The sequence below is a fragment of the Thalassophryne amazonica genome, chromosome 6 (genome assembly GCF_902500255.1).
Source record: "Thalassophryne amazonica chromosome 6, fThaAma1.1, whole genome shotgun sequence".
Lineage (NCBI taxonomy): Eukaryota > Metazoa > Chordata > Actinopteri > Batrachoidiformes > Batrachoididae > Thalassophryne > Thalassophryne amazonica.
The window spans coordinates 64,552,819-64,580,020 of NC_047108.1; the positions used below are offsets into that span (position 1 = coordinate 64,552,819).

The following is a 27,202-nucleotide window of genomic DNA, read 5'->3' on the forward strand; positions in this document are numbered from 1 at the left end:
CAGCCTGGTAGGAATGGGGTCTAATAGACATGTTGATAGTTTGGAGGAAGTGACTAATGAAAATAACTCAGACAGAACAATCAGAGAGAAGGAGTCTAACCAAATACCAGCATTACTGAAAGCAGCCAAAGATAAAAATATGTCTTTGGGATGGTTCTGAGTAATTTTTTTTCTCTAATAGTTAAAATTTTATTAGCAAAGAAAGTCATGAAGTCATTACTAGTTAAGGTTAAAGGAATACTCGGCTCAATAGAGCTCTGACTCTTTGTCAGCCTGGATAGAGTGCTGAAAAGAAACCTGGGGTTGTTCTTATTTTCTTAAATTAGTGATGAGTAGTAAGATGTCCTAGCTTTACGGAGGGCTTTTTTATAGAGCAACAGACTCTTTTTCCAGGCTAAGTGAAGATCTTCTAAATTAGTGAGACGCCATTTCCTCTCCAACGTATGAGTTATCTGCTTTAAGCTGCGAGTTTGTGAGTTATACCATGGAGTCAGGCACTTCTGATTTAAGGCTCTCTTTTTCAGAGGAGCTACAGCATCCAAAGTTGTGCTCAATGGGGATGTAAAACTATTGACGAGATAATCTATCTCACTCACAGAGTTTAGGTAGCTACTCTGCACTGTGTTGGTATATGGCATTGGAGAACATAACAAAGAAGGAATCATATCCTTAAACCTAGTTACAGCGCTTTCCGAAAGACTTCTACTGTAATGAAACTTATTCCCCACTGCTGGGTAGTCCATTAAAGTAAATGTAAATGTTATTAAGAAATGATCAGACAGAAGGGGGTTTTCAGGGAATACTGTTAAGTCTTCAATTTCCATACCATAAGTCAAAACAAGATCTAAAGTATGATTAAAGTGGTGGGTGGACTCATTTACATTTTGAGCAAAGCCAATTGAGTCTAATAATAGATTAAATGCAGTGTTGAGGCTGTCATTCTCAGCATCTATGTGGATGTTAAAATTGCCCACTATAATTATCTGAGCTAAGCACTAAGTCAGACAAAAGGTTTGAAAATTCACAGAGAAACTCACAGTAACGACCAGGTGGACGATAGATAACAACAAATAAAACTGGGTTTTGGGACTTCCAGTTTGGATGGACAAGACTAAGAGTCAAGCTTTCAAATGAATTAAAGCTCTGTCTGGGTTTTTGATTAATTAATAAGCTGGAGTGGAAGATTGCTGCTAATCCTCCCCCTCGGCCCATGCTACGAGCATTCTGACAGTTAGTGTGACTCGGGGGTGTTGACTCATTTAAACTAACATATTCATCCTGCTGTAACCAGGTTTCTGTAAGGCAGAATAAATCAATATGTTGATCAATTATTATATCATTTACTAACAGGGACTTAGAAGAGAGAGACCTAATGTTTAATAGATAACATTTAACTGTTTTAGTCTGTGGTGCAGTTGAAGGTGCTATATTTTTTCTTTTTGAATTTTTATGCTTAAATAGATTTTTACTGGTTGTTGGTGGTCTGGGAGCAGGCACCGTCTCTACGGGGATGGGGTATTGGGGGGATGGCAGGGGGAGAGAAGCTGCAGAGAGGTGCGTAAGACTACAACTCTGCTTCCTGGTCCCAGCCCTGGATAGTCACGGTTTGGAGGATTTAATAAAATTGGCCAGATTTCTAGAGATGAGAGCTGCTCCATCCAAAGTGGGATGGATGCCGTCTCTCCTAACAAGACCAGGTTTTCCCCAGAAGCTTTGCCAATTATCTATGAAGCCCACCTCATTTTTTGGACACCACTCAGACAGCCAGCAATTCAAGGAGAACATGCGGCTAAACATGTCACTCCCGGTCCGATTGGGGAGGGGCCCAGAGAAAACTACAGAGTCCGACATTGTTTTTGCAAAGTTACACACCGATTCAATGTTAATTTTAGTGACCTCCGATTGGCGTAACCGGGTGTCATTAATGCCGACGTGAATTACAATCTTACCGAATTTACGCTTAGCCTTAGCCAGCAGGTTCAAATTTTCTTCAATGTCGCCTGCTCTGGCCCCCAGAAGACAGTTGACTATGGTTGCTGGTATTGCTAACTTCACATTTCTCAAAACAGAGTCCCGATAACCAGAGTTTGTTTCTCAGCGGGTGTGTCGCCGATTGGGGAAAAACGGTTAGAAATGTGAACGGGTTGGTGGCGTACAGGGGGCTTGCGTTTAGGATTACGCTTCCTCCTCACAGTCACCCAGCCAGCCTGCTTTCCTGGCTGCTCGGGATCTGCTTGAGGACAGCTAATGGCGGCTAAGCTACCTTGGTCCGCACCGACTACAGGGGCCTGGCTAGCTGTAGGATTTTCCAAGGTGCGGAGCCGAGTCTCCAGTTCACCCAGCCTGGCCTCCAAAGCTATGAATAAGCTACACTTATTACAAGTACCATTACTGCTAAAGGAGGCCGAGGAATAACTAAACATTTCACACCCAGAGCAGAGAAGTGCGGGAGAGACAGGAGAAGCCACCATGCTAAACCGGCTAAGAGCTAGTAGCTGCGCTAAGCTAGCAGATTCCTAAAAACACACAAAGTGAATAATGTGTAAATAATTTAGAGGCGATTCAGCAGAGGGAGTGCTTTAGTTAAGGCACGTGAAGATTACACTGTGAAACAAATCGTTATCTAGCTATCTAGATCAATCTAACTACGCAGATTAAACAGCTAACAGATACAGCAAAACACTGCTGTGCTCCGGAACAGGAAGTGATACAATACCGCAGTGAGAGCCAACCCACTTAACAACTTGACTGTTCTAGACTACTGTGACCCCAGTGAGCAACTTGGGATATGTGCCAAAATCTCTATCTGGGACGAAAAGCCGAAAATGACCACGCCCGTTTTTTCTCCCGAGTGTTTCAAATACAGCTGTATTTTCTAACATGCAGCAGCTGTAGATTTTCTAAGGAATTTAGAATGTCCAGAATGGCCAGTACATGTTTGGGAGGGTCATAGAAAGTGTAAAATTTCTATTTTGATATTTAAGAGAAAATGGCTAAAATAAGTGGATAAGTGGAGTATTACCGTACATCGAAAGAAAACAGACATTTGCCAGATATAATGAAATTGTATTTTCAGTCATAGTTATCAATGAAATATTGATTTAAAGTGAAAAATACCAAATATAGCTTATTTCTTTGGCAGACAGCAGTATCTAAAGATCTTAAATGTTTTAAAGATTATCAGTCTGTCTGTCTGTTAGCAAGATTACATCAAAACTACCACACAGATTTTGATGACACTTTCGCCACAGATAGATATTAGGACATGGAAGACTACACTGAATTTTGGAGGTGATCCAGATCCAGATTGGCAGATGTCAGAAATCTCGAATTTCTGTTGTTTATGTTAATCAAATCAGAGTAGCAGGCCCGTTTTGTAACAAATAGTGTATGATTATAATCCAAAATAGCATTGCTCCAGGCAAAGTGAAATACGTCTAGTTTGGAATGCTACCATTTTGTTCTAGATGTCGAGAGTTGTGCTTGAGGCCCCGTAAATGATTATTGAGACATGGTGAGCATGTTTTGGGTGGGGGTATGATTTTAGAGTACGTGGAACGATCATGGCCAATAGGCTCTTGAACGCTGAATTTAAGCTGTCCACAAGGCTATCTACTGATTGATCATGTCCATTGAGTAGTCCAGGGGTGGCCAAGTTCGGTCCTCGAGAGCCACATTCCTGACACTCTTAGTTGTCTCCCTGCTCCAACACACCTGAATCCAATGAAAGGCTCATTAAAAGTCTGCTAACGAGTCTTTCATTGGATTCAGGTGTGTTAGAGCAGGGAGACAACTAAGAGTGTCAGGAATGTGGCTCTCGAGGACCGAACTTGGCCACCCCTGGAGTAGTCGATGTGACACCGAGATGATAAATTAGTATCTTGTCCCAGTGGACAGGGCAATGAAACTGTAAATTTAATAAGTGAGTGGTCTGAAACCACTGACGTAAGAGACACAGTGTCGATATTTGAGATGGTAATACCACAAGCGGACCAAATCCAGTGTGTTTCCGCTAATTTAAGTTGAACCTTGAATGCATTTCTGAAATCCTAACATATCTATAATGTTTTATGAATGATTTGCAGAGGGGTTCAGAAAGCTTATTTACATGAATATTAAAGTTAACCAACAAACAGAATGTTATCTGCACAGGTTGCCAAATCAGAGATAAACTCACCAAATTCATCTAAGAATTCAGAATATGGGCCTGGAGCCTATAAATGGTGACAGAGTAACATGTCTGAATTGTATTCTTCTGATCATGATTGTACAGTACATGGCACCCTGAGCAGAGCAGAGAGCCCCAAGAGTCATCAAGCTAAACCAGAATTTATGAATTAAAGTGACACCTCTGCCTTGCTTTGTACTGCGAGGGACATGACTAAATGTGTGTGCAGGTGGACAGATTTAATTGGGGGGTAGGTTTTAGCCAGGTTTTACATAAACCAACCATGTCTAGGTGGTGTTCCATAATTACATAATTTATCAACATAGCATAGCTCATACACTAAATAATAGCATGAACGTTAAGTCAAAAGTTTTGTAGCAGACTGTAAGAGTGTAGCAAGCATGTCCATCTTTATTGTTTTCTAACTGACTCAGGGTTGATTTTGTTTCAGGCATCAGTTCCAGCAGCCGTTCACCCCAGAATCAGTCACTTCAGATCCAATGGAAACTCCAGCACCTTCCATTGACGTCTTCTCTGATGACATGTAGGTTTTCATTGTCATGATGGTTCATAATATAGTAAAAAAAAAAAAAAACATAATAACTAATGGAGGCTGTTCTGTGGTTCTTATGACATGACATGTTTGTGTGTGTTGCAGGGTTCCCAATGACAGTATGGAACAGGTATTAGACAGCATTCTGAAGAATCTTGAGGACTAAGAAAAAAAAGAATCTGAATTAGAACTGAATAGAGAACCCACATCACCTTGATATTTAACAAGTTAAACCATTTAAGGCCCTGTCACAGCTTGATGATTTAGCCTGCGTATTCTGACCGTATTAAAAATGCTGGCACATGCTGTCGTACATCTAAAAAATTAATGCAGCTGTCACACCTTGATGATTATCCAGCGTATGCCGACAGCCCCGTTTCCACTCAGTGGTTCGGGTCGGTACTGCACGGTGTGGTGCGCATCAGAAACAGTAATTTAACATTATTTAATTTTTTTTAATCTTCATTTTTTATCTTGGTGGACCATTTTCATTGTGTACAGAATGCTGATGAGTGGACTGGCTGTGGTAAATGCTGCCGTGAATGAATGAAGTGCTGTGACTCTTTAAATGTTTAAAGCGCCGGCTGCTTTCTGATCAGCAGATCTGATTAGGTCATCACAGACCTGAATAATGAAATGCTGTGATGAGTTATACTTTTAAAGCGCCAGTCGACCGCGATCAGGTGTGATCTGTCAGTGTGATCTGTCGGTGTGGCGATCACTGACAGCGACAGCAATTTAAATGTTTAAACAGAGCATTAATCAGGGGTGATCACCCTTATTGATCGATGAGGTCGTCTGATGATTACACCGACAGCAGTGGCGCTTTAAAAGTTTAAATCATCACAGCGCTTCTGTGTGATCAGAGCGCACGACACCGACATCCTTTGAGAAATGCAGCAGAAAAACCACTGAGGGACTTGCTTTAAAATGTTTCCACCCACAAATTAAAGGATTTTCAGTCATCATTTTCAAAAATCAGGAGCTTTATGCGGATTCATGTCTGTCTGTGATGGTGAATTGGACTGAAACGAACAGGTCAGATTTACGTGTGTGAATGAAACAGTCTGACCGCATGAGGACTGCAGGTTTCAGCCAATCAGTGGCCAGCATTAATGGACAGATTTAGACTTATGAGTAAATTACAAGAAACGTGTACCAACAATCACATAACTCACCTACATCTTATGTCCTGCATGTGCAGGACGTATGAGTTACGCGCTGGCACTCGTTGAAAATTTTCAGCAAGCCAAACATTTTTTGAGGAGCTCAGCTTATCAGGACGTACATCAGCGAGCTTCAACATGTTTCAATGTGCTCTTATAAAAAACTTGCCCTTAACTTATTGGACTTTTGCCAGCTTTTTAATACGATTAGCATATGCTGGCTAAATCGTCAAGGTGTGACAGGACCTTTAGCTTCATTCTAATATCACCGAACAGCATCCTCCAGATTTAAGTGAAAGCTTCTGAGGTACATGTTGGACTTCTGTTGGACTCAATATGATGGGCTGATTCTTATTTGCTGGCCATCTGTGCCATTATTTCATTGTTTTTAAACACATTTCTCTGCTGCCAAGTCAGTCATGTTGTATTATTTTATTTTGTATTATACTGCACTGTGGTTGAACAAAGGTGAATTACTATCAAGATATCAGTTTGTATCTAACAACCATGATCACTCCTGTCAACGGATAATTAACAGATTCACGCTGACATTATAACGTCTGTTGTCATCTGTTTGTTGGATGTCTTTTAGTCACAATAAAGCAAGAATTATACTCGTACTTCACTCTTGTATATAATTGTCATTTTTTACAATTGGTTGCAATATTTTAGACACTCAGTTGTGCAGTTATGTACAGTAGGCACAGTAAATATGTACTACGTAGCCACTGCACAATGAATAAGATTGCATGTTCTGCTGGAAAATGAAAGCTAAGCTCTTCCAACACTCTAAACTGTGAGACTAGACCACATTATGTGACAAAGCAGCAATCATGGTGGCTGTAAAAATACTTTTGTGTAATTGCTGAAGTATATACTCAACAAAAATATAAACGCAACACTTTTTGTTTTGCTCCCATTTTGTATGAGATGAACTCAAAGATCTAAAACTTTTTCCACATACACAATATCACCATTTCCCTCAAATATTGTTCACAAACCAGTCTAAATCTGTGATAGTGAGCACTTCTCCTTTGCTGAGATAATCCATCCCACCTCACAGGTGTGCCATATCAAGATGCTGATTAGACACCATGATTAGTGCACAGGTGTGCCTTAGACTGTCCACAATAAAAGGCCACTCTGAAAGGTGCAGTTTTATCACACAGCACAATGCCACAGATGTCACAAGATTTGAGGGAGCGTGCAATTGGCATGCTGACAGCAGGAATGTCAACCAGAGCTGTTGCTCGTGTATTGAATGTTCATTTCTCTACCATAAGCCGTCTCCAAAGGCGTTTCAGAGAATTTGGCAGTACATCCAACCAGCCTCACAACCGCAGACCACATGTAACCACACCAGCCCAGGACCTCCACATCCAGCATGTTCACCTCCAAGATCGTCTGAGACCAGCCACTCGGACAGCTGCTGAAACAATCGGTTTGCATAACCAAAGAATTTCTGCACAAACTGTCAGAAACCGTCTCAGGGAAGCTCATCTGCATGCTCGTCGTCCTCATCGGGATCTCGACCTGACTCCAGTTCGTCGTCGTAACCGACTTGAGTGGGCAAATGCTCACATTCGCTGGCGTTTGGCACGTTGGAGAGGTGTTCTCTTCACGGATGAATCCCGGTTCACACTGTCCAGGGCAGATGGCAGACAGCGTGTGTGGCGTCGTGTGGGTGAGCGGTTTTCTGATGTCAATGTTGTGGATCGAGTGGCCCATGGTGGCGGTGGGGTTATGGTATGGGTAGGCGTCTGTTATGGACGAAGAACACAGGTGCATTTTATTGATGGCATTTTGAATGCACAGCGATACCGTGACGAGATCCTGAGGTCCATTGTTGTGCCATACATCCAAGAACATCACCTCATGTTGCAGCAGGATAATGCACGGCCCCATGTTGCAAGGATCTGTACACAATTCTTGGAAGCTGAAAATGTCCCAGTTCTTGCATGGCCGGCATACTCACCGGACATGTCACCCATTGAGCATGTTTGGGATGCTCTGGACCGGCGTATACGACAGCGTGTACCACTTCCTGCCAATATCCAGCAACTTCGCACAGCCATTGAAGAGGAGTGGACCAACATTCCACAGGCCACAATTGACAACCTGATCGAAGGAGATGGAAGGAAGGAGATGGAAGGAGATGTGTGAAGGAGATGTGTTGCACTGCATGAGGCAAATGGTGGTCACACCAGATACTGACTGGTATCCCCCCCCCAATAAAACAAACTGCACCTTTCAGAGTGGCCTTTTATTGTGGGCAGTCTAAGGCACACCTGTGCACTAATCATGGTGTCTAATCAGCATCTTGATATGGCACACCTGTGAGGTGGGATGGATTATCTCAGCAAAGGAGAAGTGCTCACTATCACAGATTTAGACTGGTTTGTGAACAATATTTGAGGGAAATGGTGATATTGTGTATGTGGAAAAAGTTTTAGATCTTTGAGTTCATCTCATACAAAATGGGAGCAAAACCAAAAGTGTTGCATTTATATTTTTGTTGAGTGTATGAGCTAATCCCAGCAATTAATTGAGAGATTTTTTTTTTTTTCTCTAGTTCTGCAGTCTGAGAAGGAATTGTCTGTATCCTTGGTCAAGACACTTAATCTGCAAAGTTCTGGTCTTCCCAGCTGTAAATGGGTGCCAGCCTTGACCAGGGAAATAAATCTCACTCAGTCATCTTCAACTGCTTGCTCCAATACGGGAGGTGCTGGACCCTTTCCCAGCAATCATAGGGCGTGCAGAGGGGTCCACCCTGGACAGGATGCCAGTCTGTCGCAGGGCCACATACAGGCAAACAAACACATTCACACTTGCACGCACACCTACGGACCTACGGACAATTTAAAGATTCCAATTCACCTAACCTGCATGTCTTTGGATGTGGAAGGGAACCCACTCAAGCATGGGGAGAACATGCAAACGCCACACAGAAAGACCACAGGTGGGAATCAATCCCATGACTTTCTTGCTGTGAGGCAACATTGCTAACCACTAAGCCATCGTGCTGCGGAAATAAATCTTTCTTGGTTATATAACTCTCCCATCTGGGGGACTTTTTTTACCTGCTTCACACTAATGAATCTGAGGATAAGTGCCGGCAGCAATGGGCCTCAGGAACTACCAGTCTGACGGGATTTACTTTTCCACTAAGCAGCCAGCAATCTATGGGATGTTACACTGGCAAAAAAAAAATGTTTTGTTGTTTTTAAAAGCCAATCTGGTACATTAAAAGTCACCAGATGTGAAAGACTTTGACCTGTGTTTGTTTCATTTGGCAAATTACAAGATGATGGCATGTATTATTTTTTAGTTATTCTCCCCACAAGCTGGCAAGGATGGACTAACTCATCTTCATTCCTCCAATAAAATGCTGCACTTGGATTCATGCCATTTCATTTTAAATGCTAGTATGTTGACTACCCGTCACTGCGTGGTGGTAAATGCTGCCATTGATCATAACTATTAAAAAGAGAAATAGAGGTAATATTATCATGTTAAAACCTCTTTATGTACAGTATTTTTTATTACAACCCCAATTCCAATGAAGTTGGGACGTTGTGTAAAATGTAAATAAAAACAGAATACAATGATTTGCAAATCCTCTTCAACATATATTCAGTTGAATACAACCACAAAGACAAGATATTTAATGTTCAAACTGAGAAACTTTATTGTTTTTGTGCAAATATTTGCCCATTTTGAAATGGATGCCTACAACAGGTTTCAAAAAAGCTGGGACAGTGGTATGTTTACCACTGTGTTACATCACCTTTCCTTCTAACAACACTCAATAAGCGTTTGGGAACTGAGGACACTAATTGTGAGTGTCATGATTGGGTATAAAAGGAGCATCCCCAAAAGGCTCAGCCATTCACAAGCAAAGATAGGGCGAGGATCACTACTTTGTGAACAACTACGTGAAAAAATATTCCATCAGTTTAAGAAAAAATGTTTCTCATGTTCAATTGCAAGGAATTTAGGGATTCCATCAGCTACAGTCCATAATATAATTAGAGGATTCAGAGAATCTGGAGAACTTTCTACACGTAAGCGGCAAGGCCGAAAACCAACATTGAATGCCCGTGACCTTCAATCCCTCAGACAGTACTGAATTAAAAACCAACATCACTGTGTAAAAGATCTTAGCGCGTGGGCTCAGGAACACTTCAGAAAACCATTGTCAGTTAACACAGTTCGTTGCTACATCTACAAGTGCAAGTGAAAACTCTACCATGCAAAGCGAAAGCCATACATCAACAAGATCCAGAAACAGCACCGCCTTCTCTGGGCCTGAGCTCATTTGAAATGAACAGACGCAAAGTGGAAAAGTGTGCTGTGATCTGATGAGTCCACATTTCAAATTGTTCTTGGAAATCATGGACGTTATGTCCTCTGGAAAAAAGAGGTAAAAGACCATCCAGATTGTTACTGCATCTGTGATGGTATGGGGGTGTGTTAGTGCCCACGGCATGGGCAACTTACACATCTGTGATGGCACCATCAATGCTGAAAGGTACATCCAGGTTTTGCAGCAACACATGCTGCCATTCTGCCATCCAGGCAACATCTTTTTCATGGACGTCCTTATTTCAGCAAGACAATGCAAAGCCACATTCTGCATGTGTTAACAGTGTGGCTTTGTAGTAAAAGAGTGCAGGTACTAGACTGGGCTGCCTGCAGTCCAGACCTGCCCCCATTGAAAATGTGTGGTGCATTATAAAGCGAAAAATACGACAACAGAGACCCCAGACTGTTGACAACTAAAGTCGTACATCAAGCAAGAATGGGAAAGAATTCCACCTACAAAGCTTCAACAATTAGTGTCCTCAGTTCCCAAACACTTAGTCTGTCTTAATGTGCCGAAAAAAGTGCTGATGTCCACGTCTTTTCACAATTCCTCTGCTAGTCAGATGACATACCGGATCAAGACAGCGTCCAGTTTAAAAATGAACGGCACATTTCACTGTTAAAGGAGTTTTTGTCATGGAAAGAGAAGCTCGGCGCAAAGCAACGCCGTGATGAAGCCTCACGGGACAGTTCTGGCATGTCCAGCTCATGGACACACACATATATATATATATATATATATATATATATATATATATATATATATATATATATATATATGCCACATGTTACAAAATACATAAAAAATGGAGGGACGTTTTCAAAGTGGCAGAACAATAATTTGATTATTTTGGGATGCAATATGTAATTGATATATTTTATAGGAACACTCTTCAAAGAAAGTCATAATAATAGGACTTCATCAGGCATATGATCATATGTTCTTTGTCTGCATCAACAAACAGGATGTAAAACTAAAATGGTATTGAATCATTAAAAAAATACACGGGGAAGAGTGTCGTTTAAGTGCAGATTATAGTGTGCATTTTGAATATACTGTGGCATTGACCTGTGTTTTCAGCAGTGTTTATTTTTGTTTGTTTGTTGCTGAAGTGAAGTAGAATGCCATTAGTCTAACTTTTCTAAAAGAAATGGTCCAAGCATTTTCCAAATGAAAAAAATCAAGTCCAATCAGTGGTATACAACAGGAAAATTTCTGTTCATCATAGAGAATCAAATAACTTACCTCACTATAAACTATCAGACATATTGATCTTTGACTTTGCCTCCCCCCACCTTATCGTTGATTTCCTGTATTGGTTGTCTTTTTTTTTTTCTTCCTTTGAAGCCCAAATGTGAAAATGGTTTCTGTTGTCTGTCAGATCCATGTGGTTTCTGTGGAATTTGCTTTGGCCACGTAACCCCAGCCTCACTTTCACATCATAACAATGAGTTTTTCCATAATGGATGCCAGCATTCCGAACACGTTGAGTTTAAATCTGCCAGAAAAAGGTTAATTCTGCCAAAGGTAAATGGAATTATTTGCTCTGACTGTAGCCACAGAAACCTTAACAGGTTTTATAGAAGATGTTTAGTTCCTTTATGAGGCAGTGTGGGATTTCATGAGGCACTCCTTGTTGTGTGGGCCGCTGAAGAGGAGGTACTGCTGGCCCACCACCACAAGATGGCGCCCTGCTTGAAGTGCGGGCTTCAAGCACGAGAGGGCGTCGGAGCGACCAGGAGTGACAGCTGTCACTCATCATCCGTACCAGCTGTCACTCATCCACTACTCATCACCACCACCATAAAGGCCGGACTGCAACTCCACCTCCCCGCCGAGAAATCAACTACCAATCAGGTAATTTTCTCTACTGACTTAAACTTTGAGTATTAGTCTGATCTCTTTTTGCAGCCGTTTTCCTGTGGTGTGCCTTATCTGAGGAGTTGGCGTTTGGTGTGGACTGCGACGGCTTCGCCTCACACCCCACTCAGATTAGTGGTTAACTCAGGAGCTGCACGAGTGTGTGATTGGAGATGGAGGTGCTCCCTCCTTTACTGAATACAGACTGTGGGATTACTGAGTGTGCGACCTCACACTCATCTGGACTGTCTCTGTTCTCTGCCAGCAGTACCGGGTCTGACTGCTGAAGACAGCGGCCACCTGGGGCGCAGGGCTTGGCGGCTCCGGTGTTCTTCAGCTCCGTTGGCGGTGGAAGCTGTGTGGATCCGGCTTTTCTCTCTCGCCAGGCGTCTTCTATCGTCGAGCCTGCCCACACGTCACCTGGTGTATGATTGACAGTCACTGTATTGTTATTGTCTGTACATCGTTGTGTGATTCACAACATTAAATTGTTACTTTTTGGCTTATCCATTGTCCGTTCATTAACGCCCCCTGTTGTGGGTCTGTGTCACGACACTTTCACAACAGGATTTCTCGGCCAGCGTCATGGATCCCGAGGGGCGTCAACCATCGCTTGAACAGCCAATGGAAGAGCGAGGTGCACAGGCGCCAGCAGGAGGCGTGTTGGGTGAGCTGCAGCACATCTTTCACAGCGTCCCGTCATGTACGCAGCAGACGCTAGCCGGGTGGCTTATGTGATCAATTTGCTTCGAGGAGAGGCACGCGCCTGGGCTACGGCGCTTTGGGAGCAGAATTCACGGCTCCTAACGGTTTATACTGAGTTTGTGAGGGAGTTCCGACAGGTGTTCGACCACACTCATAGAGGCGAGACCACTTCAAGTGTGCTGCTGTCGATACGGCAGGGGCGTCGGAGCACAGCGAAGTATGCAGTCGACTTCCGCATCGCGGCAGCACGAGCCGGCTGGAATGCTGTTGCGCTCCGCGCCACCTTTGTAAATGGACTGTCTCTGGTCCTTAAGGAGCACCTGGTGGCAAAGGATGAGCCGCGGGATTTAGATGGGCTTATCGACCTGGTTATACGGTTAGACAACCGATTAACGGAACACCGACGGGAACGAGACGAGGGGCGTGGCCAGGCACAAGCCGTCCCTCTTCCTCCCGGGTCCGAAAGGAAGCCGACTTCCCCACGCTCCACTGCCAGGGCTCTCCACGTGACAACAGCTCCCCCTGCTGACGTTGCTATGGAAACGAGCAGGGCCAAAAAACGATCAGATCAGAGACAAAGGAGGCTGATCCGTGGAGAGTGTTTTCTCTGCAGCTCTACTGAGCACATACAGAGAGAATGCCCCAAACGGTCAAAACAACAGCACTCGTCCTTAGAGACTGGGCTAAGGGTGGGTCACAACACCCACGTGGGGAAACCCCGACGATCTGCACGAATCCCAGTCATGATCCTGAGTGGGGATCTAACCCTTCACGCCCCAGCACTGGTGGACACGGGGTCAGAGGGGAATCTGCTGGATAGCAGATGGGCAAAGGAGGTTGGGCTCCCTCTAGTGGCCTTACCGTCACCATTGTCGGTGGGGGCGCTAGATGGCACCCTTCTTCCACTAATCACACACCAGACACAGCCAGTGACATTGGTGGTGTCTGGGAATCACAGGGAGGAGATTGTGTTTTATGTAACACCTTCTACCTCCCGAGTGATTTTGGGTTTTCCATGGGTGTTAAAACACAATCCCCGGATTGATTGGCTGTCTGGGGTTGTGGTTCAGTGGAGCGAAACCTGCCACTGGGATTGTTTAGGATCCTTGGTTCCACCCGGTGTGATTGCTAAGGAGGAGGTTTCAGTCCCCCCCAATCTGACGGCGGTGCCGGCCGAGTACCACGACCTTGCTGATGTCTTCAGCAAGGATCTGGCACTCACGCTGCCCCCGCACCGTCCGTACGATTGTGCCATTGATTTGATACCGGGCGCTGAGTACCCATCCAGCAGGCTGTACAACCTCTCACGTCCGGAACGCGAATCAATGGAGACCTACATCTGGGACTCGTTAGCTGCCGGGTTGATCCGGAACTCCACCTCCCCGATGGGTGCTGGTTTCTTTTTTGTGGGCAAGAAGGACGGCGGACTCCGTCCATGCATTGATTACAGAGGGCTGAACGAGATCACGGTTCGCAACCGATACCCGTTACCTCTGTTGGATTCAGTGTTCATGCCCCTGCATGGAGCCCAAATTTTCATGAAATTGGATCTTAGGAATGCTTATCATCTGGTTCGGATCCGGGAGGGAGACGAGTGGAAGACGGCATTTAACACCCTGTTAGGTCACTTTGAGTACCTGGTCATGCCGTTCGGCCTCACCAATGCGCCCGCGACGTTCCAAGCATTGGTTAATGACGTCTTGCGGGACTTCCTGCATCGGTTTGTCTTCGTATATCTAGACGATATACTCATCTTTTCTCCGGATCCTGAGACCCATGTCAAGCATGTACGTCAGGTCCTACAGCGGTTGTTGGAGAACCGGCTGTTTGTGAAGGGCGAGAAGTGTGAGTTCCACCGCACTTCTTTGTCCTTCTTGGGGTTCATCATCTCCTCCAACTCCGTCGCCCCTGATCCGGCCAAGGTTGCGGCGGTGAGAGATTGGCCCCAACCAACAACCGTAGGAACTACAACAGTTCCTCGGTTTTGCAAATTTCTACCGGAGGTTCATTAAGGGCTACAGTCAGGTAGTTAGCCCCCTGACAGCCCTGACCTCCACAAAAGTCCCCTTCACCTGGTCGGATTGGTGCGAAGCCGCGTTTAGGGAGTTGAAATGCCGGTTCTCGACTGCACCGGTTCTGGTGCAGCCCGATCCCAAGCGCCAGTTTGTTGTTGAAGTGGATGCCTCTGACTCAGGGATAGGAGCCGTGCTGTCCCAGAGCGGGGAGTCCGACAAGGTTCTCCATCCATGTGCCTACTTTTCCCGCAGGTTGACCCTAGCTGAACGGAACTATGACGTCGGCAATCGGGAACTTCTTGCGGTGAAGGAGGCTCTTGAGGAGTGGAGACACCTGTTGGAGGGAGCATCGGTACCATTTACGGTTTTCACGGACCATCAGAACCTGAGTACATCCGGACCCGAGAAGCGTCTGAACCCCAGGCAAGCCCGCTGGTCACTGTTCTTCGGGCGTTTTGACTTCCGATCACCTACCGCCCCGGGACAAAAGAACCAACGATCTGACGCCCTGTCCCGGGTGCACGAAGAGGAGGTCAAGACCGAGCTGTCAGACCCCCCTGAAAACCATCATCCCCGAGTCCACTGTCGTGGCCGCCCTTACGTGGGACGTGGAGAAGACCGTCCGGGAGGCCCTGACACGGAGCCCGGACCCGGGACAGGTCCGAAAGAACAAACTGTACGTCCCACCAGAGGCCAGGGCTGCAGTCCTTGACTTCTGTCACGGTTCCAAGCTCTCCTTCACCCAGGGTGCGAAGGACCGTGGCAGTGGTCCGGCAGCGCTTCTGGTTGGCGTCTATGGAAGCCGACGTCCGGAGGTATGTCCAGGCCTGCACCACCTGTGCCAGGGGCAAAGCCGACCATCACAAGGCCAAGGCCTCCTCCAGCCTCTGCCTGTGCCTCGTCGCCCCTGGTCTCATATCGGCCAGGACTTTGTCACGGGCCTCCCGCCTTCCCAGGGCAACACCACCATCCTTAACGATAGTGGACTGGTTCTCCAAGGCGGCCCACTTCGTGGCCCTCCCGAAGCTCCCAACGGCCCAGGAGACTGCAGACCTCCTGGTCCACCACGTCGTGCGTCTGCATGGGATTCCATCAGACATTGTCTCGGATCGTGGGTCCTCAGTTCTCCTCCCAGGTCTGGAGGAGTTTCTGCAGGAACTGGGGGCCACCGTCAGTCTCTCGTCTGGGTACCACCCCCAGACGAACGGGCAGGCAGAGCGGACTAACCAGGAACTGGAGCATGCCCTCCGCTGCGTGACCCTCCACGCACCCTACGGCCTGGAGTGACCATCTGGCCTGGATCGAGTACGCTCATAATAGCCAAGTCTCATCTGCCACGGCCTCTCCCCGTTTGAGGTGTTTTTGGGGTACCAGCCCCGTTGTTTCCACTGGTGGAGGGAGAGGTCGGGGTGCCCTCGGTCCAGGCCCATCTGAGGAAGTGCCGTCGGGTGTGGCGTACCGCCCCTCTGCCCTGCTCAGAGCCCGGACGATCTAAGGCCCATGCAGACCGCCGGCGTTCCCCGGCCCCTGCATACCAGCCCAGGCAGGAGGTCTGGCTATCTACTAAGGACCCCCCTGCAGGTGGAATCCCACAAACTAAAGGACAGGTACATCGGACCATTTCCCATACTCAAAGTCCTCAGTCCGGCCGCAGTGAAGCTGAAGCTGCCAGCTTCACACCCCGTGTTTCATGTGTCAAGACTCAAGCCCTGCCATACCTCACCACTGTGTGCCCCGGGACCAGCGCCGCCTCCTGCCCGGATCATTGACGGGGAGCCCACGTAGACGGTACGCCGGCTCCTGGACGTCCGTCGAAAGGGCCGGGGGTTCCAGTATCTGGTGGACTGGGAGGGTTATGGCCCCGAAGAGCGCTCCTGGGTGAAGAGGAGCTTCATCCTGGACCCAGCCCTCCTGGCTGACTTCTACACCCGTCACCCGGACAAGCCTGGTCGGGCGCCAGGAGGCGCCCGTTGAGGGGGGGGTCCTGTTGTGTGGGCCGCTGAAGAGGAGGTACTGCTGGTCCACCACCACAAGATGGCTCCCTGCTTGAAGTGCGGGCTTCAAGTACGAGAGGGAGTCGGAGCGACCAGGAGTGACAGCTGTCACTCATCATCCGTACCAGCTGTCACTCATCCACTACTCATCACCACCACCATAAAGGCCGGACTGCAACTCCACCTCCCCGCCGAGAAATCAACTACCAATCAGGTAATTTTCTCTGCTGACTTAAACTTTGAGTATTAGTCTGATCTCTTTTTGCAGCCGTTTTCCTGTGGTGTGCCTTATCTGTGGAGTTGGCGTTTGGTGTGGACTGCGACGGCTTCGCCTCACACCCCACTCAGATTAGCGGTTAACTCAGGAGCTGCACGAGTGTGTGATTGGAGGTGGAGGTTCTCCCTCCTTTACTGAATACAGACTGTGGGATTACTGAGTGTGCGACCTCACACTCATCTGGACTGTCTCTGTTCTCTGCCAGCAGTACCGGGTCTGACTGCTGAAAACAGCGGCCACCTGGGGCGCAGGGCTTGGCGGCTCCGGTGTTCTTCAGCTCCGTTGGTGGTGGAAGCTGTGTGGATCCGGCTTTTCTCTCACCAGGCGTCTTCTATCGTCGAGCCTGCCCACACGTCACCTGGTGTATGATTGACAGTCACTGTATTGTTATTGTCTGTACGTCGTTGTGTGATTCACAACATTAAATTGTTACTTTTTGGCTTATCCATTGTCCGTTCATTAACGCCCCCTGTTGTGGGTCCGTGTCACGACACTTTCACAACACTCCTTTCAAAGTATGTCTGATTCCTGCTCTACTGCATGTCTCTGTTTTGAAACTGAAATTGGGTGATATGTCAGCGGTTAAAGCACACAAGTTGGAGATGGATTGCTTGGCACCTGATTGGTTTGGTTAGAAAACCTGGAGCCTTTAAAATATTAAGAGTTCTTGGGAAAGTTAAGTTAATAGTGGTACAATTAATCACAAGAATTACAATGATGATTTCAAATTCAGTTTTTCTGTGTCATCTGTTCGCTGTTCCAAAGGTCACCTGATCTGATCCATTGCAATCTGTACACATTGAATGTACCCTAGTGCAAAAACCTTTCTTCTGGAATGACTTTTTTGGAGAAATCACTCGTTGGACTATTATTAAAATCTAGCCAAGTTCTCGGCTGTGGTGATAAATAAAATTTCAGTTTTCTTAAATATATCAAAATATCTTTGAGTTTATTTACAAGAAGCTCTTGCTGAAGTCACTCTCCACACTTGCAACTGACCGTCGCAAATCCTGAAGCATTTGTATAGCTGGGAAACAAACATGATCTGTTAGATGACGGCTTGTGTAAATGGAACTTACAGTCAATTAGTGTGGATATTTCAGATTTAAATATCAGACTGTAATTTGAGAAACATTTTGTTCTGTGTTTGTTCGCCTGCTCGTCTCAGGACCTTTGGCCAATTTCCACTAAACATGATACTCAGATGACAGTCAACCCAAGAATTGATCATTAAGGGTTTGTTTTGATAAAGGTAAAGGCCATTGGGATCAAAGGTCAAAATTCTAATTTTCACTTCAGCACCTGCCAAATGTGGCACATATATGAAGATGTAATTGCCCAGCAAGGTAAAGATTGCTAATTTCTATCAAACTTGGAAGATTACTGAAAGTTGACCCTGACATAACAAAATTCATTGTGGCGAAGGTCAAGATATTTGATTTTCAATGTGATTTTAACCTTGGCAAGTTCAGCCAGCAATTATTTTGGTAAATTGTAATTGATCTATAAGAAAAGTGGTGTGATTAATGTTGGAACACCCCCCCCCCCCCAACAACAACAACAACATATAGGAATAAATCAGTGGAACTGACTGAGAAAGAATGTACTGTACCATAACAGATGGTGTGGAAAATAATTAGCATCACTTTCAAGATTCATAAACCAAAGGAGAGTCATAGAACAATAGTACAATAGTTCCTATCCATCTAGATTTAACAATCATTCTTCTTTTTTAAGAAAACTTTACACTGTACATCAAAACTGTTCCATTAAAACACAAACTAAATTTCAACATGTCACTAAAATGTAAGTTCCACTCAACCACTGCCAGAGAAATCACACTGAAAATGTGCAGAAGAAGGAAGAGAATCAGGTAACGCTGCAGTGACTGAAGCGTTTGCGCCTCCTCCTCTCTCCACGCAAAGAAGACACACGAGGCCACTGTGGAGCTGCACCTTCAATATTACTCCTCTCATGTAAAACTGAAGATAAAGTTGCATTCTGTACAAACACAATTAAGATTCCAGTCGTCTCACGGCTGAAATGAGACAGGGAGATGTTTCTTGCAGAAAAGGTCCTGACACCAGCAAGAAGCCACCACACCTCAGACACCTTCCTCATTCTTAACCTGGAAGCAAATACTTCAGTCACATCAAGCAAGCACAGAACAGGTCTTGTTGACAGAATGTCGGATTTGCTGTGTTTTTCCATGGCAGCCACACACACAAGTCAAACCAAAACGATTAACACACACCTTTACAGCTGGAAGAGCAACACTGCAATGACATCAATTCAAAAATATTACAGCAAATGTTACGATGGCGTCCTTGATGAAGCATTCTGTGGCCGTTCACGGAATTGTAACCGCATCGGAAATCGAGCTGCGAAAGACCAAATCATTGTGTTGTGTTTATTCGTATAGCAATGTGTGTGTTTGTACTGGTTTAAAATAAACTTTAAGAGCTAAAAGGGCCTTACGTATGTGATCATATACTTATGTGATCATATAACAAAAAAAAAGAAGCTGGTAACCTTATGAATTTAAACAACTGTATTATCAGGGCAAGACCAGAGAGACATTAGCCTTCAATAAATCAAGTCTGCATGGTCAATAATACGAGGTCTGTCCGTAAAGTATAGGTCCTTTTTATTTTTTTCTAAAACTATATGGATTTCATTCATATGTTTTTACGTCAGACATGCTTGAACCCTCGTGCGCATGCGTGAGTTTTTCCACGCCTGTCGGTGACGTCATTCGCCTGTGAGCACTCCTTGTGGGAGGAGTCGTCCAGCCCCTCGTCGGAATTCTTGAGGACAAGTTGGAACATCTCCAGCTGATAAACAATTTCTCATATACTCACTCCACTGAAAGCCATCAAAAGCCGCCTGGATTTTACAAATGGTTATCAACACGGAGGTGTTTTTCCTGTGCCGCCGCGCCGCGTCGGCTGCGTCCCGACGCGCGGACCCGTCCGCACGTCTTTCATTAAAAAAATCTCCTTTAACAGTGGAATATCCGGATAAAATGCTGAAACCGACTTCTTCTGAAACTTCTCTGTTCTCTCACGACGTCCTGGATGAATAGAGCCTGAAATGTGGAGGTTTTAAGCTTGAAACAGGCTGATGACGCTGCCTGAGAGCGCTGAGCGACGTCTCGCACCGTGAAAAGTCCTTAAAGCGACAGAATCACCTCAAAATCTCTCATCAGCTGTTAAAATTTTCACTGAAAACCAGCTTAATTTTTCGAACCATGTCCACTTCGATGTGTCTCACAGGTTTAGAAAAAATTTTGATCAAACAAAGCGCCAGTCTCTCAGCAACTTCTCAGACAAAGGAATTCCGACGAGGGGCTGGACGACTCCTCCCACAAGGAGTGCTCACAGGTGAATGACGTCACCGACAGGCGTGGAAAAACTCACGCATGCGCACGAGGTTGCAAGCATGTCTGACGTAAAAACATATGAATGAAATCCATATAGTTTTTGAAAAAAATAAAAAGGACCTATACTTTACGGACAGCCCTCGTAGTTTTAAAGAAAGGACAGGCACATGACTGAGGCAGTGAAAAAACAAGCACACACGTGCAGACATGCACACACACACAGCCTCATTCGTACACTCACATGCACACAGTTTTTTGAACCACAAATATGCGAGCCAAAGAAAATATGTGCACGTAATTTAGCCAAAGTTGTTCAAACTAAATGGTTTGAGATCAAAATGAAAAGCATGCAGAAGACCACTGCGCTACTGTAGCTTCACTCCTAGGAGACTACAAAGAAGAAAGGAAAAAAGTCCCTCGCCATGAGCAGTTAGAGCCACCTGGTCAGCCAAGTGTGAGCGACTCCTTTCTGTGACGTGTCTAAACCTTTGACGCTGTCTAGCAGTCCAAGGGGAAGGAGGAGGAGGAGAAGGGTGTGTAGAGGTGAAATTAGGCGGCACGCTGGAGACTTTGAGGGCCTCAGAACGATGGAGACAAATGTGTTCATCTACTCTGAGGGATCAGGATCTGTTGTCGCGTGGGAGAGGATGTATGTGTGCAGAAATGGGTGGACTGGGAACCGAGGGTGCAAGTTGTGACGGGACCGGTGTCATAAAGTAAATCTTCCTCTCCTCCTTAGGCTTATAGGGCCTGTGTCTTGAGCTCGATGGGTTCTCCCCTGGTTTCCTGCAGACCTTCTGCCTCTGGGGATCGGGTGCCCTTCAACGTGGCCAACCTCTCAGAGAGGCTGCGCATACGAGGGAACAGCATGAAGTCATATAGCAGAGCACCAACAGCGCCACCAATCATGGGCCCCACCCAGTACACCTGTGATTGCCAACAAAAAGCAGCAGAGTGTAAGTTTGCGGTGAAACTGTGCTGCAACATTTGAAGTGTTAATTCTACAAATATCATCTCACCCAGTGGTTGACAAAATTCCTGATCAGGACAGCGGGGGCGAAAGACCTCGCTGGGTTCATTCCTGCTCCCGTGTAGTACAGCTAAATCAAAGAGAACCTCTGTTAGACTGTCAACCCCATCAATCAATCAATCAATCAATTTTTTTATATAGCGCCAAATCACAACAAACAGTTGCCCCAAGGCGCTTTATATTGTAAGGCAAGGCCATACAATAATTATGTAAAACCCCAACGGTCAAAACGACCCCCTGTGAGCAAGCACTTGGCTACAGTGGGAAGGAAAAACTCCCTTTTAACAGGAAGAAACCTCCAGCAGAACCAGGCTCAGGGAGGGGCAGTCTTCTGCTGGGACTGGTTGGGGCTGAGGGAGAGAACCAAGAAAAAGACATGCTGTGGAGGGGAGCAGAGATCGATCACTAATGATTAAATGCAGAGTGGTGCATACAGAGCAAAAAGAGAAGAAACAGTGCATCATGGGAACCCCCCAGCAGTCTACGTCTATAGCAGCATAACTAAGGGATGGTTCAGGGTCACCTGATCCAGCCCTAACTATAAGCTTTAGCAAAAAGGAAAGTTTTAAGCCTAATCTTAAAAGTAGAGAGGGTGTCTGTCTCCCTGATCTGAATTGGGAGCTGGTTCCACAGGAGAGGAGCCTGAAAGCTGAAGGCTCTGCCTCCCATTCTACTCTTACAAACCCTAGGAACTACAAGTAAGCCTGCAGTCTGAGAGCGAAGCGCTCTATTGGGGTGATATGGTACTACGAGGTCCCTAAGATAAGATGGGACCTGATTATTCAAAACCTTATAAGTAAGAAGAAGAATTTTAAATTCTATTCTAGAATTAACAGGAAGCCAATGAAAGAGGCCAATATGGGTGAGATATGCTCTCTCCTTCTAGTCCCCGTTAGTACTCTAGCTGCAGCATTTTGAATTAACTGAAGGCTTTTTAGGGAACTTTTAGGACAACCTGATAATAATGAATTACAATAGTCCAGCCTAGAGGAAATAAATGCATGAATTAGTTTTTCAGCATCACTCTGAGACAAGACCTTTCTGATTTTAGAGATATTGCGTAAATGCAAAAAAGCAGTCCTACATATTTGTTTAATATGCGCTTTGAATGACATATCCTGATCAAAAATGACTCCAAGATTTCTCACAGTATTACTAGAGGTCAGGGTAATGCCATCCAGAGTAAGGATCTGGTTAGACACCATGTTTCTAAGATTTGTGGGGCCAAGTACAATAACTTCAGTTTTATCTGAGTTTAAAAGCAGGAAATTAGAGGTCATCCATGTCTTTATGTCTGTAAGACAATCCTGCAGTTTAGCTAATTGGTGTGTGTCCTCTGGCTTCATGGATAGATAAAGATGGGTATCATCTGCATAACAATGAAAATTTAAGCAATACCGTCTAATAATACTGCCTAAGGGAAGCATGTATAAAGTAAATAATTGGTCCTAGCACAGAACCTTGTGGAACTCCATAATTAACTTTAGTCTGTGAAGAAGATTCCCCATTTACATGAACAAATTGTAATCTATTAGACAAATATGATTCAAACCACCGCAGCGCAGTGCCTTTAATACCTATGGCATGCTCTAATCTCTGTAATAAAATTTTATGGTCAACAGTATCAAAAGCAGCACTGAGGTCTAACAGAACAAGCACAGAGATGAGTCCACTGTCTGAGGCCGTAAGAAGATCATTTGTAACCTTCACTAATGCTGTTTCTGTACTATGATGAATTCTAAAACCTGACTGAAACTCTTCAAATAGACCATTCCTCTGCAGATGATCAGTTAGCTGTTTTACAACTACCCTTTCAAGAATTTTTGAGAGAAAAGGAAGGTTGGAGATTGGCCTATAATTAGCTAAGATAGCTGGGTCAAGTGATGGCTTTTTAAGTAATGGTTTAATTGCTGCCACCTTAAAAGCCTGTGGTACATAGCCAACTAACAAAGATAGATTGATCATATTTAAGATCGAAGCATTAAATAATGGTAGGGCTTCCTTGAGCAGCCTGGTAGGAATGGGGTCTAATAAACATGTTGATGGTTTGGATGAAGTAACTAATGAGAATAACTCAGACAGAACAATCGGAGAGAAAGAGTCTAACCAAATACCGGCATCACTGAAAGCAGCCAAAGATAACGATACGTCTTTGGGATGGTTATGAGTAATTTATGAGTTATGAGTAAAAACAGCTTAGGAACCTGGAGGACATTGTGAAATGTTACACCACGTCTTACCCCGAGAAGATGTCCCATGAGCACGGAGAAGCCAATGGCTAGGGCAGCAGAGCCCATGCGTCCGTTGCGCCTCTCATCTGTCACGGCAAAGATGCAGATGACAAGCTGCAGAGTGAGGAAGACCTCCATGGTGGTGGCCATGCCCAGGCTAATGCCCGGCTGCAGCTGAGAGGTGGGACGAGATAGATGGAGGATGTAAACAAACACAAACCACATGGCTTCAAGCAGTTGAAGATGTGTGACATGTTTAGTCGTATAACAACAAAATGTAGTGCTGTTTTTGTTGGCTGATGGTGATTCTTACCGTGTTTAGCGCCAGGTTTCCTCTCATATTGATCGGTGTGACTCCATAGAGCACAGCGGCACCAGCCAGCGCTCCAAGACACTGGGCTATAATGTAGAAGAATGCCCGGAAAAGGGACATCTGTGAGCCAATCAGGTAAGCAAAAGTCACAGCTGGGTTGATGTGTCCTCCACTGATGTGGCCGATGGACTGGATGAAGGTGGCAGCCGCCAGCCCAAAGCAAAAGGCAACATGGAGAACATTGTGGGAGCCTGTGGTCCAACGCAGGGCTGCCCCGAGTCCAAAGAAGACAAAGACATGGTGCCATAGAATTCTGCGAACACTGCCCGCCAGAAAGACATGGACCTGAACTCCCACATGTTGGACACAAGTTTACGTTAAGCAAGTGTTAAGCGATGGAGGGATACACAAAGGAGGTTCTATCTCCCCACAGGAACACAGCTGTGCAGTTCAGCAAACGGAAAACAAATGCTAAAGCTCTGCCCTCAAACACAGAACGCCTCTAAGAGAGCACGCACACTCCTCAACATTTAATGCTCATCTGCTGTTTTCGTCTTTTCAGTTCAGTTCTGCCTGCTGTCAGGGAGAGCTCCTGTGTGGAGCAACACGCCCGTCTCCATGCATCTATGTGTCAGTCGCGCTGGTTGTTAGCAGTGGAACACCGACAGACAAACATTAAGCATGTCAAGCAGACAATCAGGCTCTATACCAGAGCATGGGGAGCGGGGAGGCCTTTTTATAATGCTTTGTCCCCGCAGCAACCCCCTGATCCCAGGGGAGGGGCCAGAGTGCAATACTACATATCAAAACAGAATCATTAATCCCTTTTTTGGCCCCTGACTCCAGTTCTAGATTAACCCAGAGTGATAAACTTGGGGTTTGACAAAAATGATTTGCATGTAACATATTGAGGATGTTCTTTTACAACTGTGCACTTTATGAATTGGGGCAAGCGAATAAATGAACAAAAATATGATTGGCAACAGTAACTGTACTAGTGGGTTCATTCACACTTTCACAGGCTCAGATCTACAATCCGAGAACCAATCCAAGTAGTGCATGTGGTACAGATAACGACAACAGAACGGCCTGTGTAGAAGCTGCATGGCTTCATATGAATAATGTAACCAACAGTTCACCACACTAAGATGAGCACTCTGAATAGGTACGGATTAGGTTTGTGGCACCAGAGCTGATTAGGTAGAGTTTCACATTGTGGGTGCTGGATGTATTGGAGGCTCAGACCAGATAAAGTGAGAGAAAAATCCACAGTTGGAGAGGAAGAGGAGAGAGAGCAGACCTGGCATTGAACCTCTGCACTGGAGAACATCATGGTGATCAGAGCAGGCACAGACTGCGCTGAAAGGATTACGCTGAGCTCACTGCTTTTCTGCTTTCATGCACCGAAACAAAATGCTAGCAGCGACACTTTCTGCCACTTTCTATGAACTGTTTGGTTCATGGGCACTGTTGATTCCTCGTATCATCTATGTACAGGTGAGCCCCAATAAACCCCTTGGCCTCTGAGCCCACTGCTACTGATCAACAACAGCAGAATGCATCAACATGTTATTAAGTCAATGAGAAATCACTGTCAAAGTTTTTTTTAATTCTCCAGATACTCAGATCCTTGTAATTAGCCCCTTTTAATTTAAATAAAATAAAATAAATACGTGAGCAAATGCTACTGTCACATGATTGGTAAATGTAGTTACTGCTGGATAAAGTAACACATTTCACAGTAGACTCATCCTGGCACTCTATTAATTTGCCAGATTGTGCACCTCTATTGTGAGGAGTATTACCTCTTTTGTATGAGTGGAAAGCCATCTTTTATGGGTTTAAGCCTACAGTTTATACAGGGCAGGGTGTTTGAAAGGTGCTTGCATGGTACTATCCTGTCCCACAGGACCAGACTGCTGACACAAACACAACATGAAGCCCCCAACACATCTCACACTGGTGCAGGAACTCTGGCCTGCAGCAAAGAGCATTAAGTCCCCCCTACCGAAAATATTAAAATGACGAGGTTGGAGAACGGCAAAAAACAGGCTAAGGCAGGATACAGGAGGCTTGGAACGAGGCAGAATGCACAACAAACTAGCAGTGAGTTGTGAAGAATAAGGGGTTTAAAAGCAGATGCAACTCAGGGTGTGATGAGATGCAGGTGCAGGGAAGAAGGCGTGACTGGACGAGACAAGTGGAGTGACAGGTGGGCGTGTCAGACAAAAGCAGCAAAACGAGGAATGTGACAGTGACAGAACAAATGTTAAACAGTTAGGAAATAATGATACCTAAAATACAAACGTGAGGGAAACAGAACAAACAAATGAAAAAGCAGAAACAGAAAATTAACAGCTGGATCTAAACTAGAGGAGAACTCAATAAGTGGCTGACGTGTGACAGATAATTCTCAAAACCTAACTTGATAACACAGAAACTAAAATAAAAAACGAGACTAAACTAGAACAGAACTTAACTTGGGTGAAGTATAATAGATCATAAAATCAAGACTAAAGTGTAAGAAACAGAAAATGAACACTCAGGGCCGGACAGAAGGACCAAGACAGGGAAACGGACGAAGACTGGGGGACAAAACCCTATTCTGGACAGGTCCAGGGCTAAAATATGACAGATTGTTTCCCAAAAAATTCATGTTTGGTCACGTTTTTCAAAAAAATAAGCAAAATTCCTCTACATAGCCTATAAAACAAACTGGTAACATTAGTTGAAACACTTGTTTGCCTTTTTTTTCCCCCTTACATCTATTGTTTTGGTGATGCTGATAACGTGTGTGTCTGCATATTTTTGATGCCCGTCCACTATCAGATAATATAGTGAATTTTGTCCTGTTCTAATATTGCGTGTCCACTTTTTGGATTTGTTGTTGTCGGCCTCGCAGGACACCTCACTACAGCACCTCCAACCCAAATGATCTTCCAACAGCGATACTTCCAAGGGCTATTCTCCACAGTATTTACTCCCAGCTACTTGCAAGTCAGCAGCCTGAGCAGTTTGGTTTCACCACCACAAAATCAATTGTTGCTCATGTACTAGCTATGCTAGTAGTCATAAAACATAAGTGTGACTATTGGTAGCACTTCTTTGCAGATTATGTTGAATTTTGCAAAGTGGTTGATTT

At 45.1% G+C, this 27,202-nt stretch overlaps 2 protein-coding genes across 2 annotated transcripts in view; one reads left to right on the forward strand and one right to left on the reverse strand.

Annotated features, from left to right (window-relative positions):
• stat6 (signal transducer and activator of transcription 6, interleukin-4 induced) overlaps positions 1 to 6,512 on the forward strand; it is a 171,260-nt gene extending 164,748 nt beyond the window's left edge. Inside the window, exons 19-21 of the mRNA XM_034172327.1 lie at positions 4,620 to 4,712; positions 4,827 to 4,957; positions 6,135 to 6,512. Of these exons, the coding sequence (XP_034028218.1) occupies positions 4,620 to 4,712; positions 4,827 to 4,887 (154 nt within the window). The 3' untranslated portion in view covers positions 4,888 to 4,957; positions 6,135 to 6,512. The remainder of the gene's footprint in view (positions 1 to 4,619; positions 4,713 to 4,826; positions 4,958 to 6,134) is intronic.
• Positions 6,513 to 20,767: 14,255 nt separating this feature from the next.
• Positions 20,768 to 24,782, reverse strand: mipa (major intrinsic protein of lens fiber a). The gene is given in 5 exon segments (XM_034172330.1): positions 20,768 to 21,413; positions 21,506 to 21,586; positions 23,757 to 23,921; positions 24,061 to 24,356; positions 24,359 to 24,782. Coding segments are annotated over 5 exon segments (789 nt in total). The 5' UTR covers positions 24,420 to 24,782; the 3' UTR covers positions 20,768 to 21,227.
• Positions 24,783 to 27,202: the final 2,420 nt, after the last annotated feature.